Below are 15,782 nucleotides of genomic sequence, written 5' to 3' on the forward strand. Positions count from 1 at the left end.
TTTTTTTTTTTTTTTTTTTTTTTTTTTTTTTTTTTTTTTGAGACAGAGTCTTGCTCTGTTGCCCAGGCTGGAGTGCAGTGGTGCCATCTAGCCTTAGTGCGACCTCCGTCTCCCGGGTTCAGGTGACTTCTGCTCAGCCTCCCCAGTAGTTGGGATTACAGGTGTGTGCCACCATGCCCAGCTAATTTTTGTATTTTTAGCAGAGTCTGAGTTTTACTATGTTGACCAGGCTGGTTGAACTGCTGACCTCAGGTGATCTGCCCGCCGCAGCCTCCCAAAGTGCTGCGATTACAAGTGTGAACCACTATGACTGGCCATGACACACATTTTGGTAGTAAACTGATGAGCAAACTTATTTTTTTTTATAAGTTTATTTTATTTATATATTTGTTACTATTTTTTTATTCTGATTTTCTCCAGAAAACAGAAACCTTTTTTTCTTTAACCATAGTATCCACAATACTATCTGCTGTGTAGCAGAGTCTCAGATATTTGAATAGAATTACATTTTTATACATTTTTATAAGATACCACATTTCTTATATCATAAGACATGACAACACTGCAAAGATGTTTTGTTACCTTTTGTTACCAGTCTTTAAACTTGCTAATCCTCTCACTCTCTCACACACACACACACACACACACACTCACATACACAATTTGCAAGGTAAAACGTGTCAATTTGAAGAAAGAGGAACTAACTGAATCAGTGTTATGTAGAACAGATTTTGCCAGAATTTGTGGTTAGCAAGAAAGTGATGTGTTCCGGGTAGGGGAATTCTGTTTTGGTATTATTTTGTCTTTCCTGAGAAAAATGCTTCACAAAAAGAGATGTTTGCCCATCCTGTTTGCTGGGGTGGTGGGAAGAGACCGGGGGTGATGGTGGTGCTGGCTGGATGTGGGTGGCTTCGCAGGACCTGCTGTGTCTGAGAGGAGCCATGTGGTGATTAGAAGCTCCGAGGCTGCAGGTAGGCACAGAGCACATGGAGAGCCTGGCTGTTGGTCACCAGCATTGTCACTGTCACCTTTTTTTTGGAGACAGAGTTTTTGCTCTTGTCACCCACGCTGGAGTGCAGTGGTGCGATCTCAGCTCACTGCAACCTCCACCTCCCGTGTTCAAGCAATTCTCCTGCCTCAGCCTCCCGAGTAACTGGGACTACAGGCGCCCGCCACCACGTCCAGCTAATTTTTGTATTTTTAATAGAGATCGGGTTTCACCATATTGGCCAGGCTGGTCTCGAACTCCTGACTCCTGGTCTCAGGTGATCCGCCCGCCTTGGCCTCCGATAGTGCTGGGATTATAGGCGTGAGCCTGCCGAACCCGGCTGAACAGATAGGTTTTATAGGGTTCAAAATGTTAATTCTCCAATAAGATTAGTTGTTTCGCAAACCTAAACTAAAAAACTTTGTCCAAGATTATCTTTGGGATTCTTTTCAGGTCCAAATTTTTAAGATTTCATGAAAGCATTAATAAAGAACCCCAAATGCAGTATATCCAGAACCAAATGTGTTACCTACAGCACAGTATTTCCTCTTCCACCCTCTTCCACTCTGTCTCTGGTTAACAGTACCATCTTTACCGGGGTCCCAAACTGACACACCTGGTCATCATTTTAAAACACTGTTCTCTCCTTCCTGGCCTGCCCATTACATCTTACTGACAAAGAGAAAAGAGGTTGAATTCTAAGATCTCGGTACTAAAGCCACTAATGCCACTGTCTAGCTGTGGGTCCTTGCACCACTACAGTGACCTTCTGTAAGTGCCAATCTCATTTCTGAAACAAGGATAATACCACCAACCTTGTAGGGTTGTTATAAAGATGATTGGTTATGTATATGCCAGATTAAGACCAGGCACACAGAAGGTGACCAATAAATAGATCGCTATTCCTGCCTCAGAATGGCTTTAATTTCTATGTGAGGACAAAGGTAGAAAACTAGAACACTGCCATGGCAGGTATAGCCAGCACTAAATGAAAGCTGGTCACCTCCTCTTCATTCTGCTCCTCTCCTCTACTTTGTCAGTTCAGGCCTCATCTTTCTCACCGGTATTATCACAACAGTGTCCTGAATTGATCTTCATGCATGTAACTTGCATGCTCACCACACTTGTCCTAAAGCACAAACTTGATCATATCAATCCTTTATTTAGCTTCCTTCGATGACTCTTCACCACCTCCATGATAAAATGCATACTCATCAGCACCAGGCCCTTCCCAACCTTATCTCTTGGGATGCCCTACTCCTGACTCCCACCACATAAATTCTCATGTCCAAGCCACATCATAGTGTATTTGTTATTTCCCAATCGCTCCATGCTGTCATGCTTCCAAACCTATCTAGAATGTTCTATCACTGATGAGCCCTCTCCATTCTTAAAAACATAGCTGAAACATCACCTTCTCTTCAAAGCTTTCCCTGACCCTAGAATTTTCTTTGGTATTCCGAAGGCCTTTCTTCACACTACATTTGCAAGCCGTATCCTAATTTTGCTGGCCTTGTTTCTGGCAGCTCTAGCCCGACTGTGACATCAGGCAAGGGACAGGCTTTACCTATCATTTTCGTATTATTCCCAGTGCCTAACACAGTTTGTAAAAAATACATTTTATTGAAAATATTTTTGTGATAAGTTTAATATTGTTTGCATTAATATCAACAATCTGGAAGACTAAAAAACAAAACTGTCACTATAAAGTATTTCTAGAAACTATTGAGATTTTTTAAAATCCTATTAATTCCAAACATAAAGAGATTTTTAAATGCTGTGATAAAACTCATACAAATGCACATAATGGAAGGTACGTCAGGCCAAATTATCATTAAAAAATGAAATATCAGTATTATAAAACNTCGGCCTCCCAAAGTGCTGGGATTACAGGCTTGAGCCACCGCGCCCAGCCTAGAATTCTTTCTTAATGAAGAAGTTACATAAGTGAAGTACAATCAGAACCACATTGGTTTCCTGTTTAAATTCACCTCATTCTACCACTGTTTGAATTTTCTTCTCTATTTCTGCCTCTACTCAGGAACTGAATGCTTAACTTACAGCCTCCAGCAGCTCCCTTTTCAAACCACAGCTAGCTTTCTAGAGTACAGCTTTGCTCACATTATCACTCTTGCTTGACAACTTACACTGAATCTCTATCACCCAAAGGCCCTTCTTGATCACCTACCTTTCTGAATTTATTCCCACCAGGCCAAAGAATTCCCTGCTCTACAAACACAGCTCATTCTTCCCACTTTTTGTACATGTATGCTATTCCTCAGGCCTGATATGGCTTTCCCCCTTGTCTTCCCATGCCTATAGTATGCCCAACTTTCAAAATCCAAACCTGAAAGTCAGCTCGTCACTAACATGTTCCCAGCTGCTCCAGTGAAAAGAAAGCTCATCCCCTTCACACACCCAATACAGTATGTTATCTGTCCTTAGACAGGGTTTCTCTTGTATGTTACGGTTGTGTCTTATCTCCCCTGTGAGAGGAGAAAGATGATCCATGAGGACAAGACTTGTGTCTAGTTTGCCCTGGCATACAGATGCACTCAAATGATGGATGAATTAATTTTTCTACAGGAAAAAAAAAAAAAAAAAAAACACCCAAAAGATGTCTTTACTGGACAGTTAAGATAAAGCAGATGTTGGAGAAAATTTGAAAGTCTACCTTTTTTTTTCCCTCTAAGTTAATCCACATAGAATTTTCATTTTTTTTTTTTTTTGGACATTAGCATTCAAAATAACATTTTATAGTTTAATACTATGCTGTTGCCTTGTTTAATTCCCATGATATCCTGACATAAATATTCTCATGATTCACATTTTATAAATTAGGAAATAGCTTTAGAGAAGGCAACCTGCCACCGGAGGGAGAGACAGAAGAACTAGAGTCTGTTGACTCTAAACTTAAGTTCTTTCTACTAAATCACAATAAAGTAACATTTTACTTAAAAACACAAAACTAAAAGTAAATTCAAGTTTTCTCTTTCCTAATTTCTCATTCTAAACCAACTTCCCTCAAAGGTGTTTTTAAAAATGCTTCGAAGATCTTGAATTGAAGGCCAGACAAACTCAATAAAAATAAATGGCCTAAAGGCTCGAAAACCCAATCCTCTTTGTGCCTCCCTTTCTAGGTTTTGGACAACCTGGGGAAATCCCATCTCTCCAGGTCAATCTTCCTAATTGGAAATTGTGAGTAACAACAGACATATTAACCTCACATTACTGTGATTCACAAAAGGGGACAACTGTGAGAGGTAAGTATGAGAATAAAGGAGAGCAGGCAGACATACAAAAAGACTGTCTCCATCTACCCACATCCCCAAACCTGTTAGTCATTTAATACTTAAAACAGATTTTTTTTTTTTTTTTTTTTTGAGAACAGAGTTTTGCTCTTCACCCACGCTGGAGTCAGTGTGCGATCTCAGCCACTGCAACCTCCACCTCCCTTCAAGCCATTTCCAGCTGGCTCAGCCTCCCCGACGTACATGGACCTAACGCGCCCCCACCACTTCCAGCTAATTTTGTATTTTAATAGAGAGCCGGAGTTCACCATATTAGGCCAGGCTGGTCTCTGAACTCCTGACTCCGTCTACAGGTGATCGCCCCGCCTTGGCCTCCGATAGTCGGATTTATAGGCTGAGCCTGCCGGAACGCCGGCTGAACAGATAGGTTTATAGGGTTCAAAATTTAATTCTCCAATAAGATTAGTTGTTCGCAACCTAAACCAAAAACATTTGTCCAAGATACTTTGGGATTTCTTTCAGGTCCAAATTTTAAGATTTCATGAAGCATTAATAAAGGAACCCAATGCCGTAATATCCAGAACCGTAAATGTTTACCTACAGCACAGTATTTTCTCTCCACCTTCCACCTGTCCTGGTTAAAATACATCTTTACGGTCCCAAACTGACACACCTGGTCATCATTTAAACACGTTCTCTCCTTCCTGCCTGCCCCATTTACATCTTACGACAAAGAGAAAAGAGGTTAATCTAAGACTCGTACTAAGCCACTAAGCCACTGTCTATGGCGGGGTCCTTGCACCATACAGTGACTTCGTAATCCAATCTCATTTCTGAACAAGTGATAATAACCACCAACCTGTTAGGGTGTATAAGAGTGATTGTTATGTATATCCCCTACACCCCAGGCACCAGAAAGGTGACGCAATAAATAATCGCTATTCCTGCTCAGAATGCTTTAAATTTCTTGTGAGGACAAGGTAGAAACTAGAACACGCAATGGCAGGTATCAGCAGCACTAAGAAAGCGTCACGCTCCTCTTCATCTGTCTCCTCTCCTCATTTGTCGTTCAGGCCCATCTTTCTCACCGGTATTATCCAACATGTCCTGAATGATCTCATGCTTACGTTCATGCCACCACATTTGTCCTAAAGCACAAACTTGATCCATATCAATCCTTTATTAGGCTTCCTTTCGATGACTCTTCACCACCTCCATGATAAAGTGCATCACTCATCAGCACCAGGCCTCCCAACTTATCTCTTGGGATGCCCTACTCCTGACTCCACCACAAGTAAATCTCATGTCCAAGGCCACATCATAGTGTATTTGTTATTGTCCAATCGCTCCATGCATGTCATGCTTCCAACCTACAGAATGTTCTATCACTGAGAGCCCTCTCCATTCTAAAAAACATAGCTGAAACATCAACCTCTCTTCCAAAGCTTCCCTGACCCTAGAATTTTCCTTGGTATCCGAAGGCCTTTTCTCACACTACATTGCACGCGTACCTAATTTTGCTGCCTTGTTCTGCAGCTCTAGCCCGACTGTGAACATCAGCAAGACAGTTACCTATCTTTTCCGTATTATTTCCCATGCCTAACACAGTTTGTAAAAAACATTTTATTGAAATATTTTTTGTGAAGTTTAGATATTGTTTGCATAATATCAACCATCTGGAAGACTAAAAAACAAAATTCACTATAAAGTATTTCAGAAACATTGAATTTTTTAAAATCCTAATAATTCAAACCTAAGAGATTTAAATGCTGTGATAAAACTCATACCAAAGCAACATATGGAAGGTACGTCAGGCCAAAGTTATTCATTAAAAAGAAATATCATATTATAAATACCTGATAGAAATTCAACTATAAGAAGATGACTTTACTATTTTCATGTTCAATAATTTAAAAAATAAAACCCAGCAAAATAGTCTTTAGATAATGGTAAAATACTTATTTTGGGTGTCTTTTTGAAAAGGCAGCTTCATCTATTGAGAAGCAAAGCAGTGGCATTATCTAACTGGTTACATATAATTTTCTTTTTTTTTTTGGATTTAAAAAATTATTCCTATTTTCAATATTAAACCTTTTACTTTAAAATAAACAGTTGGGCAAATTTCCTCCACCATTATCACAAAATACTTTGTAGTTTAGTATAATCCTAATATTACCTACAAAAATCAATAAATACTTAAAAAGTCAAAAAATAATCCACTTTAGGTATACACCATTTAAATGAATCCATTTCCATGGAAAGGAAAAAATACACAGTAGCATTTGTATAAAGGAAAGCACATATACGAAAAAAAATAAAATAACCACTAAGTTCAGCTCTTTTCAACAAAGTTAGAACATGGTGATTTGTGTTTTTTAACTTCCAATATAACTCACTGTATTAGCACCTTCTGTTACTTCCAGTATACTAGATAATGCATACAAGGTTAAAACAAAATAAAGGAAAACATCTTGCCACCCACCATTTCTTAAAAAATGGAAGTATTATACACAACATCACAAGCCTCGTAAAGGTTGGTGATGCTGAGCCCCCCAGAAAACTAGTTTTTATAAGTTTAAAAATTGGAGGATTAGACATGGGAAAGAGAAAATGAAGAATTATGCCTCGCTACTTGGTTTTAACACAAAAACATGACTAGTAATTTCAAATTCAGTTCTAAGAGAACTATGGAGGTGTCTCAGAGTTGCAGATCCTGAACCCCACATCAATTAGAGAAGCTCCATAATTTTGTCCATTTATAGACTGAACTACCCAAAAAAATCTCATTTCACAAAAACTCATAACTTTTAAAAGTCTGAAAAATCACTGAGAACATAGCCGATGACAACCGTGATAAATACTGATATTAGCACCTAATAAAAAAAATCAAACAGAATTTTTATGATGGAAAGTTTACAAAGGTAAAAACATTAAGAAACAGGCAAAACTAATATTTGTAGTTACTTTATCAATAAGTTTGTTCTGCTTCTCATCAGTTTTATCAGGCTACAGTTTGTAAAGGGAAAGGACATGTAAGTTAGGCTTTTTCTTTCTTTCTTTTTTTTTTTTTTTTTTTTTTTTGAGACGGAGTCTTGCTCTGCCGCCCAGGCTGGAGTGCAGTGGCCGGATCTCAGCTCACTGCAAGCTCCGCCTCCCGGGTTCACGCCATTCTCCTGTCTCAGCCTCCCGAGTAGCTGGGACTACAGGCGCCCACCTCGTCGCCCGGCTAGTTTTTTGTATTTTTTAGTAGAGACGGGGTTTCACTGTATTAGCCAGGATGGTCTCGATCTCCTGACCTCATGATCCGCCCGTCTCGGCCTCCCAAAGTGCTGGGATTACAGGCTTGAGCCACCGCGCCCGGCCAAGTTAGGCTTTTTCAACTTGCTTTTGGAAGAAAGACAGTAGATGATTTCAGCAGTGAACTGGCTGTGAACCCAAAGCAAAGATTTTTGGCAGGGTATGACCAAGCTCAGAGGCGACACTAGTGGGTATGTTTGTTTAGATAAAGGGGAGGTGGCCCATATAATGTTGGGGTAGGGTACATACCTTTTCTACATTGGAGAATCTGCGTAAGAAATGATATCTATTCCCAAGAACACTCCCGATTCTTAACATCTTACTCTCTCCTATGCTTCTACTTCCACCCTTATTAAGGCCATCAGAAATAAGAAATAGTACTTATCTACAGTAATTTATGAAAAGTCATTTTCTAAGTAAATCACACTATTTAGAACTCAGCCACTCTATATGCTTTGTTTTCCATGATGAAAAAACTACGGAACTAAAAGCTTCCTTGCCAGTGACCTGATCCACAATACCAGGAGGAAGCTGTGACGGACTCATTTCTTCCATTATCTCTCTTTCCTCAGCCCCTAGTATGAGTGGTTGAGATTGTGACTGAGAAGAGAATAAAGTATCAAAATCATCTAACAAAAATCCTATTTTTTTCCCACACTAAAATACTTGTGTAGCTTGTGAAATGATGGTCGATTTTCCTATTTGCCAAACTTTCTATAATGTGGAAGGAACATTGTTTCTTAAAGCTTATTACGTTACAATAGAGAATGTAATTGCGTCTCTCCACATTGATTCATTAATTTGAAAAGATCAAGATAAAAAAAAAAAAAGGCTGTGCACGGTGGCTCACACCTGTAATCCCAGCACTTTGGGAGGCCAAGGTGGGCAGATCACTTGAGGTCATAAGTTTGAAACCAGCCTGGCCAATATGGTGAAACGTCATCTCTATTAAAAATACAAAAAGTAGCTGGGCGCGGTGGTGAGTGCCTGCAATCCCGGCTACTTGGGAGGTTAAGGAGAGAGAATCACTTGAACCCGGGAGGCAGAGGCTGCAGTGAGCCAAGATCGCGCCACTGCACTCCAGCCTGGGCAACAGAGCTAGGCTCTTGTCTCAAAATAAACAAAACAAAACAAAAAAAAATCAGAAAAACAAAACAAAACACATTAACTGGCATTTGCATTATGAAATCAAACCATATGACTACTCATTGATAGAAATAATCCTTTCCATTTGGCTAAAAACTAAAAATCAAAAGTCAATGACAATAATAATAATAATAATGTTAACTACTTTTAAAAAAGGAACATTTAGTTCCTAACATAAGTTCCTAATATCAGTATCATTTAGTTCCTAATATCAATGGATACTCTTTTGAAAGTTCAGAAATAAAAACAATGCTAGTTTGTTCTAAAACACGGGAAATTCAAATGTTATACATCTACTCTCCAAACTTTGGTACCTTAATTATTTATCATGTAACTGACCCATCCAACAAGATATTAAGAATCACAATTCTAGTTTCTTCCCTATGGTAAAACTACGGTAAATGAAAAGCAATTCTATACCTATGATAGCATGCCAATAAAATACTGACACCTGCAAGAGAAGTACAGAGACTCAGAGAAATGACCTACATACAAGACTGTACAGACTTTCCTATGCTATTTTCTGGACTTAAAGACAAACCAGGCCAAGTTCTAGCGGTTTCTTTTCTCAAACTAGACACAATATGCAAACTATGTATAAGTTATGTATTGACATTAATTTCCTCAAAAGAAGATGTGATACAAAACATCTAAAGCCATAACAACTTTAAGTTTTTGCAAGATCCCAAAATGTCTTCTTGCTCTGAAACTAGTATTTGACAGACTAACACATGAGCTAGATGCTTGAATCCTTTTTAGTATAAGGCAACATATACATTTTTAATGTATTTATAACAGATTTTGATATTCTATACTTTCAACAAAGTATCAAATTTTCATCTGACTGCAACTCCTTCCTCTTAAAATATATATTGATTACAGCACATTTATATCATTAAAATCATTACTTTTTTTTTTTTTTTTTTTTTTGAGAGGAGTCTCACTCTGTCGGCCCAGGCTGGGTGCAGTGGCCGGATCTCAGCTCGACTGCAAGCTCCGCCTCCCGGGTTTACCGCCCATTGCTCCTTCCTCAAGCCTCCCGAGGTAGCTGGGGACGTATCGGCGCCCACCACCTCCGCCCGGCTAATTTTTTGTATTTTTTAGTAGAGACGGGGTTTCACCAGGTTAGCCAGGATGGTCTCGATCTCCTGACCTTCTGTGATCTGCCCGTCTCGGCCTCCCAAAGTGCTGGGATTACAGGCTTGAGCCACCCGCCCGGCCTCATATAAAATCATTACTAAATATACAATATAAGCAAGAGTAATCATATTTGTGTTTTTATACGTAACAATTATTTTCTGATTATAAAATCTATCTCTTCAAAGAAATAACCACACACTGGTACATTTTTCTATTTTTTTAAACCAAGACAAAACTAAGCTTATCCTTGACATATATACAGTTTTAAAACTGGGATTTTTTTAAAAGTGATTTCTACATATCTTTCTAACCAATATGCACTATCAGAGGAGATGCAATTCATGACTTGTACCACCTGAGGGCACTCCTAAAATCTTTAAAAAACCAAGAATCACATTTTACCTACTAGGAAAAGACCCAGTCCTACTTCAAGTTCATGGTTTGAAAAACAACTCTGAGAAAACATGTGTTTCTTTACACAAAGATGATAAATAAGCATAATTCCTATCCACTGCATATTCTGTGGGCTTCATGTACTCTCAACAAAAGTGTTTCTAAAGCAGGATGAAACACATCTAAATACTTCAAATAAAAGGATTACAAATTAAAGAGAACTAAACTCACAGGATTGTCTTTCTAGATTATACATTTATCATCAGTAAAAGTTGATATTTCTATAGAAAATAAAAATTCAAGAACTACTTCAAATATATACAAGATCTAAAAGTTAACAAAAAGATTTGCTCTTTAACATAGACACGGCACTTCAGATTAAGAATACAAGTAAACCTTCAGTTTTGCTTTGTCTCTGGAAAAAGAAAGAAAATACAAGTAAACCATGGGCACCTTACCTGTTTCCTGTGAATTTAACACTTCTAAGGCATGCATCATGGCACTTGCGAAGACATTGGCATCCTCTTTGCTGCCAAAGTTGAGACCATACACCTGTCTAGCATCTCGCCACTGGTGGAAGGTCTGTGTAGCTTGATTGTACTTCAGTCCTTTAGGAATGGCACAATTTATCACGACCTAAAAAATAACAAGTCTTTATAAAGTCAAACCAATAATTGGCAAAGTCAAGGATGTCAACAAATGCTGACTATATATATTCATTCAAATGTGTTCCTAACAGACCTTGGCAAAAATGGTTTAAACAATTATCTAGGGTAAAATCTACAGAAATATCAGTCTGATAGAAGTTAAGCTTTTTGCTGATTACAAAGGTCTGCCATAAAACAGTAAATCAGCAAAACAAAACAAAACAAAATCTATTTTCCTCATTAAATATATTTTAACTTGTTTGCTGAAGTTTTACAAATACAAAAAAGTATACACAACATAAAAGTGTATCTCTGTGAATGTTCACATGAAGTCAGTACCCTAATTAAGAAATCAAACAGCAACATCAGAAGCCCATCTTCTTAATTCCTCCCACCTCCCAAAAGGTACTAGCCACACTTCTAACATCATAAATTACTACATTTATATGAAATCCAAAAACTAACGTATCAATCTGAAGAGCGTCTTGAGTATCCATATAGGGGTCTTAAGTATCTTTCATTAGATTTATTTTCTATTATTAATCAAGTTTTGTGGGTTTTTGGATTTTATAAAAATGGAGTTATACAACGTGTATTATAACGTATCTGCTCTCTTATCCTCAAAATTATGTTTGTAAGAGCCATCCACTTGTTGCATGCAGCTGTGGTTTGTTCATTTTCATTGCTGTATGGTAGTCCTTTGTATAAATCATGCTTATTTAAGCATTCTCCCATTAATGAACATTTGGATTATTTGCAGTTTGGGTTATTAAAAATTGTGATGTTATGAACTTTCTACTGCATGTCTTTTGGTACAAACAAGCATTCATTTTTGTTGGGCATATATCCAGGAGTGGAAATATCACAGGACATGTGTATGTTCAGCTTTAGTAGAAAATTCCAAGTAGCTTTCCAAATTGGTTCTAGTAATTTACACTTCCAGAAGAGTATACAAGAGCTTGTGCTACTTCCACATAACTATGCAACATTACAGCTGGTACTGTCAGTCTTTATTTTAGCAATTCTGGTGGGTATGAATGCTTTATCACTGCAGTTTTAGTTTGCATTTCCCTGATTTTTATTAGCTATCTAGATGTCTCCTTTTGTGAATATCTGCTTGAATTAAGTCTCTTGCCCATTTTTCTCCCGAGTTGTCAATTTTTTTCTTCTTTAATTTCTAAGCCCTTTATATATTCTAGATATGATACCATTGTTGGTTATCTATGTTGCATATATCTTATGCTATTCTATGAATCACCTTTTCACTCTTAATGATGTCTTGATGGATATAAGTTCTTCACTTTGATTCTGTTCAAATTAGCAATCTTTTTCTTTATAGTTACTGCTTTAGTGCTGTTTAAGAAATGTTTCTCAATCACAAGGTCATGAAAATATTGTCCTATATTATCTTGCAGAAGCTTTATTATTTTACTTTTCACATTTCTATCCCCAATCTAGCTGGAATTGATCTGTGCCTATGGTGTGAGGTAGGGATCAAGTTTGCTATTTGTTTCAATATGGCTGTAAAAATGATACAGCACTATCAATGTGCTACATGTTTGCCTGCAGCACATAAATCAAGTGTCTATGTGGCTCTATTTTTTCCTACAGATCAATATGCCTTTTTGCCAACTCTACAATGTCTTAATTGTTGTAGCTTTATATGAAATCTAGATGACCATTAGAGTGTGTCTTCCTGTTTCATTCTTCAAAATTGCTTTGGCTCTTCTTAGTCCTTTGTGTGCAGCTAGTTTTACATTCTGATTATCAGTTTCTACCAAAGAAATTTTGGGGACTTTGAGGTTGCATGAAAGCTAACGTATCAATCTGAGGAGGCTCTTGAGTATCTTTATGGGGGTCTTGAGTATCTTTCATTAGATTTATTATTTTCTATTATTAATTGAGTTCTAAGTATTAGAATCTTCTATTATTCCTAATAATTTAATTAAGGTTTTTTCCTCTAAATACACATCCATGTAATCTGCAACTGACAGCTTTATTTCTTCCTTTCCAATCCATGCACGATGTATTTATCTTCATACACCTACTAGAAATCACAATACAATGCTGAAAAAAAGTGTTCATAACAAGTATCTTTATTTCCTGATTTTAGAAGGAAAGCTTTCTCAATTAAACCGTTAAAAGTATGATCTTTCACACCAGGCAATGTGGATCATGCCTGTAATTCCAGCATTTTGGGAGACCGAGGAAGGTGGATCACTTGACGTCAAGAATTCAAGACCAGCCTGGCCAACATGGTAAAACTCCGTCTCTACTAAAATACAAAATTAGCCAGGCGTGGTGGCATGTGCCTGTAATCCCAGCTACTTGGGAGGCTGAGGCAGAAGAATCACTCGAACCTGGGAAGCAGAGGTTGCAGTGAGCTGAGAGTCTGCCACTGCACTCCAGTCTGGGCAACAGAGTGACACTCTGTCTCAAAAAATAAATAAATACATAAATAAATAAATGACCTTTCATGTAATAATCTTATTGATACCTTTTATCTGGGGAAAAACTCTCCTATTACTTGACAGCTAAGGGTTTCCATCAAGATTGAATACTGCATTTTATCGAGTGCTCCCCAACATCCCTTGAGGTGACTGGCTCTTCTGTTTTTTATGCAGTTAATTACACTGATTATTTTCTAGTATTAAACCAACCAACCTTACATTCCTAGGATAAATAACGTTGGTCTTCACATATCAATTTTTATAAATCTCTAGATTTGTTTAATAGTGCTCTGTTTGAAATTTTTACATCTACTTTTATGAATGAGATTAACCTCACTATTGCATTCATGTATTCATTATATTAATGCCAGGTTTTGACAGCAAAGTAATGCTGGACTTAAAATGAACTGACACTGTAGAGTTGGCAAAAAGACAGGCATCCTCTTTGTGTATTCTCTGGAAAAAAGTATCTAATATTGGTGTTCTTTAGTTGTTAAAGGTTTGGTTGAAAAGGACACCACCAGTAGAGCCAGCTAAACGAAGTTTTCTTCCTTTTACTTCTTTTAATCATAGTCTTAATTTCTTTAAAGTGTTTTCCTAAGAATTTCTACATCTACATTTTCAAAATTACTAAAATAAAGTAGCTCAAAATACCCCCCTTAATCACTTAAATGTCTCTAAGATTCATAGTGATGTCACTTCTTTCTTCATAATGGCTAAACCATTCTCTTTTTTTTTTTTTCAACAGCTGTCCCTCACAAGGACTTTAGAGACAAACCTCTGCTTAGTGTGTTTCCCTTCTACTGCATTAATTTTGGCTCTTATCTTTATTGTTACCCTCTTTCTATTAATATTTTATATGGCTTTAATGGCCTATTCTTTAATTTCTTGAGATGCATCCTGAGTCTGGCTAAAAAGTCAACAATACTTCTTTTCCAAGATAACATTTCAGCCTCTAAATTTCACTTTAATCAGAAGTTTAGTAGCATTCTACCGGTGTTAATATGTGGCATGTTCATCATTATTTAGCTCAACTAATTTTTCTTATTTCATTGTGATTTCTTCTCTGACTCATGGACTATTCAGAAAGGTATTTCTTAACACCTACACCTATGGGATTCTCTATTATCTTACTTCTAGATTAATTCTGCCGTGACCACACACTTCGTATGATTTTAATCCTTTGAAATTTGTTGACACTTTCTTTAGGGCCAAGCATACATACAATTTTGAAATTGTGACATGTACATTTGAAAGGTATGTGGTATATATGCCAATTAGGGCAGGGAAGTAATTGTATTGTTCAAACCTTCTATATACTCTTATAGGTCTTTTTTTCTGACTGCTTGTTCCATCAGTTACTGACAGAAGTAAGTTAAAGTCTCCTGCTGTGATTCGTAAATTTGTAACCAGAACAAGAGGAACTTTGAGACCTCTGGTTCCAAAATGGCAGCGCAGAAGCAAGCTATGGCAAAAATCGCAATTACTTTTGCATCAACCTAACAGTTCTCTACTCTCCCCGCCCCCGCAACAAAACAAAATCAAGTACACAGCACCAAAATTATCACCAGCAATATCCCACAACTCAAATAGGGGTAGGACACAGTTCCTGGAGACACAGAGAAACAAAAAAGCTCTCAGCAGACAGTAAGATAATCAGACCTCCATAACCACAATGGCCCGCCCTCCACACAGCCTGCTGGCACCAAGCACGCAGAAATCTTCCCCCAACTCACGCCTTCTACACTGGAAAACGTGAGATCAAGATAAACAACAAACTTTTCCACCATCTTGGGTTCATGGCAAAAGACCCATCTGTCATCTCAAACCATGGGAAGCACTGGGAGTTCCAGAAGGGAGAAATATCCCTAAGAACAGTCAGAGACAAAGTGGGGAAGCAGGACTAGCCCAGAAAGTCTGTTCTGTAACTTGGCCAAAGGAGACACCGAGTTAAAGTGGCTGTTCAGCAGCACCATGCTGTTGGAGGTTTGTTCCACAGGTCTCCTGGGCATGAAACCCTAGCCAGCCTTCCCACACTACCAGGACATCCCCACTGGGACCTCCTCAATTTGGGATGGGTAGCACTCTGATTATTTACTAGAACCTAGGCAAATCTGAACTTTTTTTTTTTTTTTTTTCCAGATAGGAGCTACCCCAAGGCTGGAGGTAGCTCATGCCTGTAATTCCAGCACTTTGGGAGGCCAAGGCAGGTGGATCACTTGAGGTCAGGAGTTCGAGACCAGCTTGGCCAACATGGTGAAACCCTGTCTCTACTAAAAATATAAAAATTAGCCAGGAGTGGTGGCACATGCCTGTAATCCAGCTACTTGGGAGACTGAGGCAGGAGAATCACTTGAACTGGGGAGGCAAAGGTGGCAGTGAGCCATGATCACGCCACTGCACTGCAGCCTGGGTGACAGAGTGAGACTCTGACACAAAAAAAAAAAAAAAAAAAAAACAAACCATTTGC

The 15,782-nt window shown here is 38.1% G+C and overlaps 1 protein-coding gene across 5 annotated transcripts in view; it reads right to left on the reverse strand.

Annotated features, from left to right (window-relative positions):
* ENAH (ENAH actin regulator) overlaps nucleotides 1-15,782 on the reverse strand; it is a 142,887-nt gene that overhangs the window by 58,050 nt on the left and 69,055 nt on the right. For all 5 annotated transcript variants that reach the window (XM_017886996.1, XM_017886995.1, XM_017886993.1 and 2 more), the window contains one exon: nucleotides 10,674-10,851. In XM_017886996.1, coding sequence (XP_017742485.1) covers nucleotides 10,674-10,851 — 178 coding nt within the window. The remainder of the gene's footprint in view (nucleotides 1-10,673; nucleotides 10,852-15,782) is intronic.

The sequence above is a fragment of the Rhinopithecus bieti genome, unplaced genomic scaffold, assembly GCF_001698545.2.
Source record: "Rhinopithecus bieti isolate Rb0 unplaced genomic scaffold, ASM169854v2 scaffold_15336, whole genome shotgun sequence".
Taxonomy (NCBI): domain Eukaryota; kingdom Metazoa; phylum Chordata; class Mammalia; order Primates; family Cercopithecidae; genus Rhinopithecus; species Rhinopithecus bieti.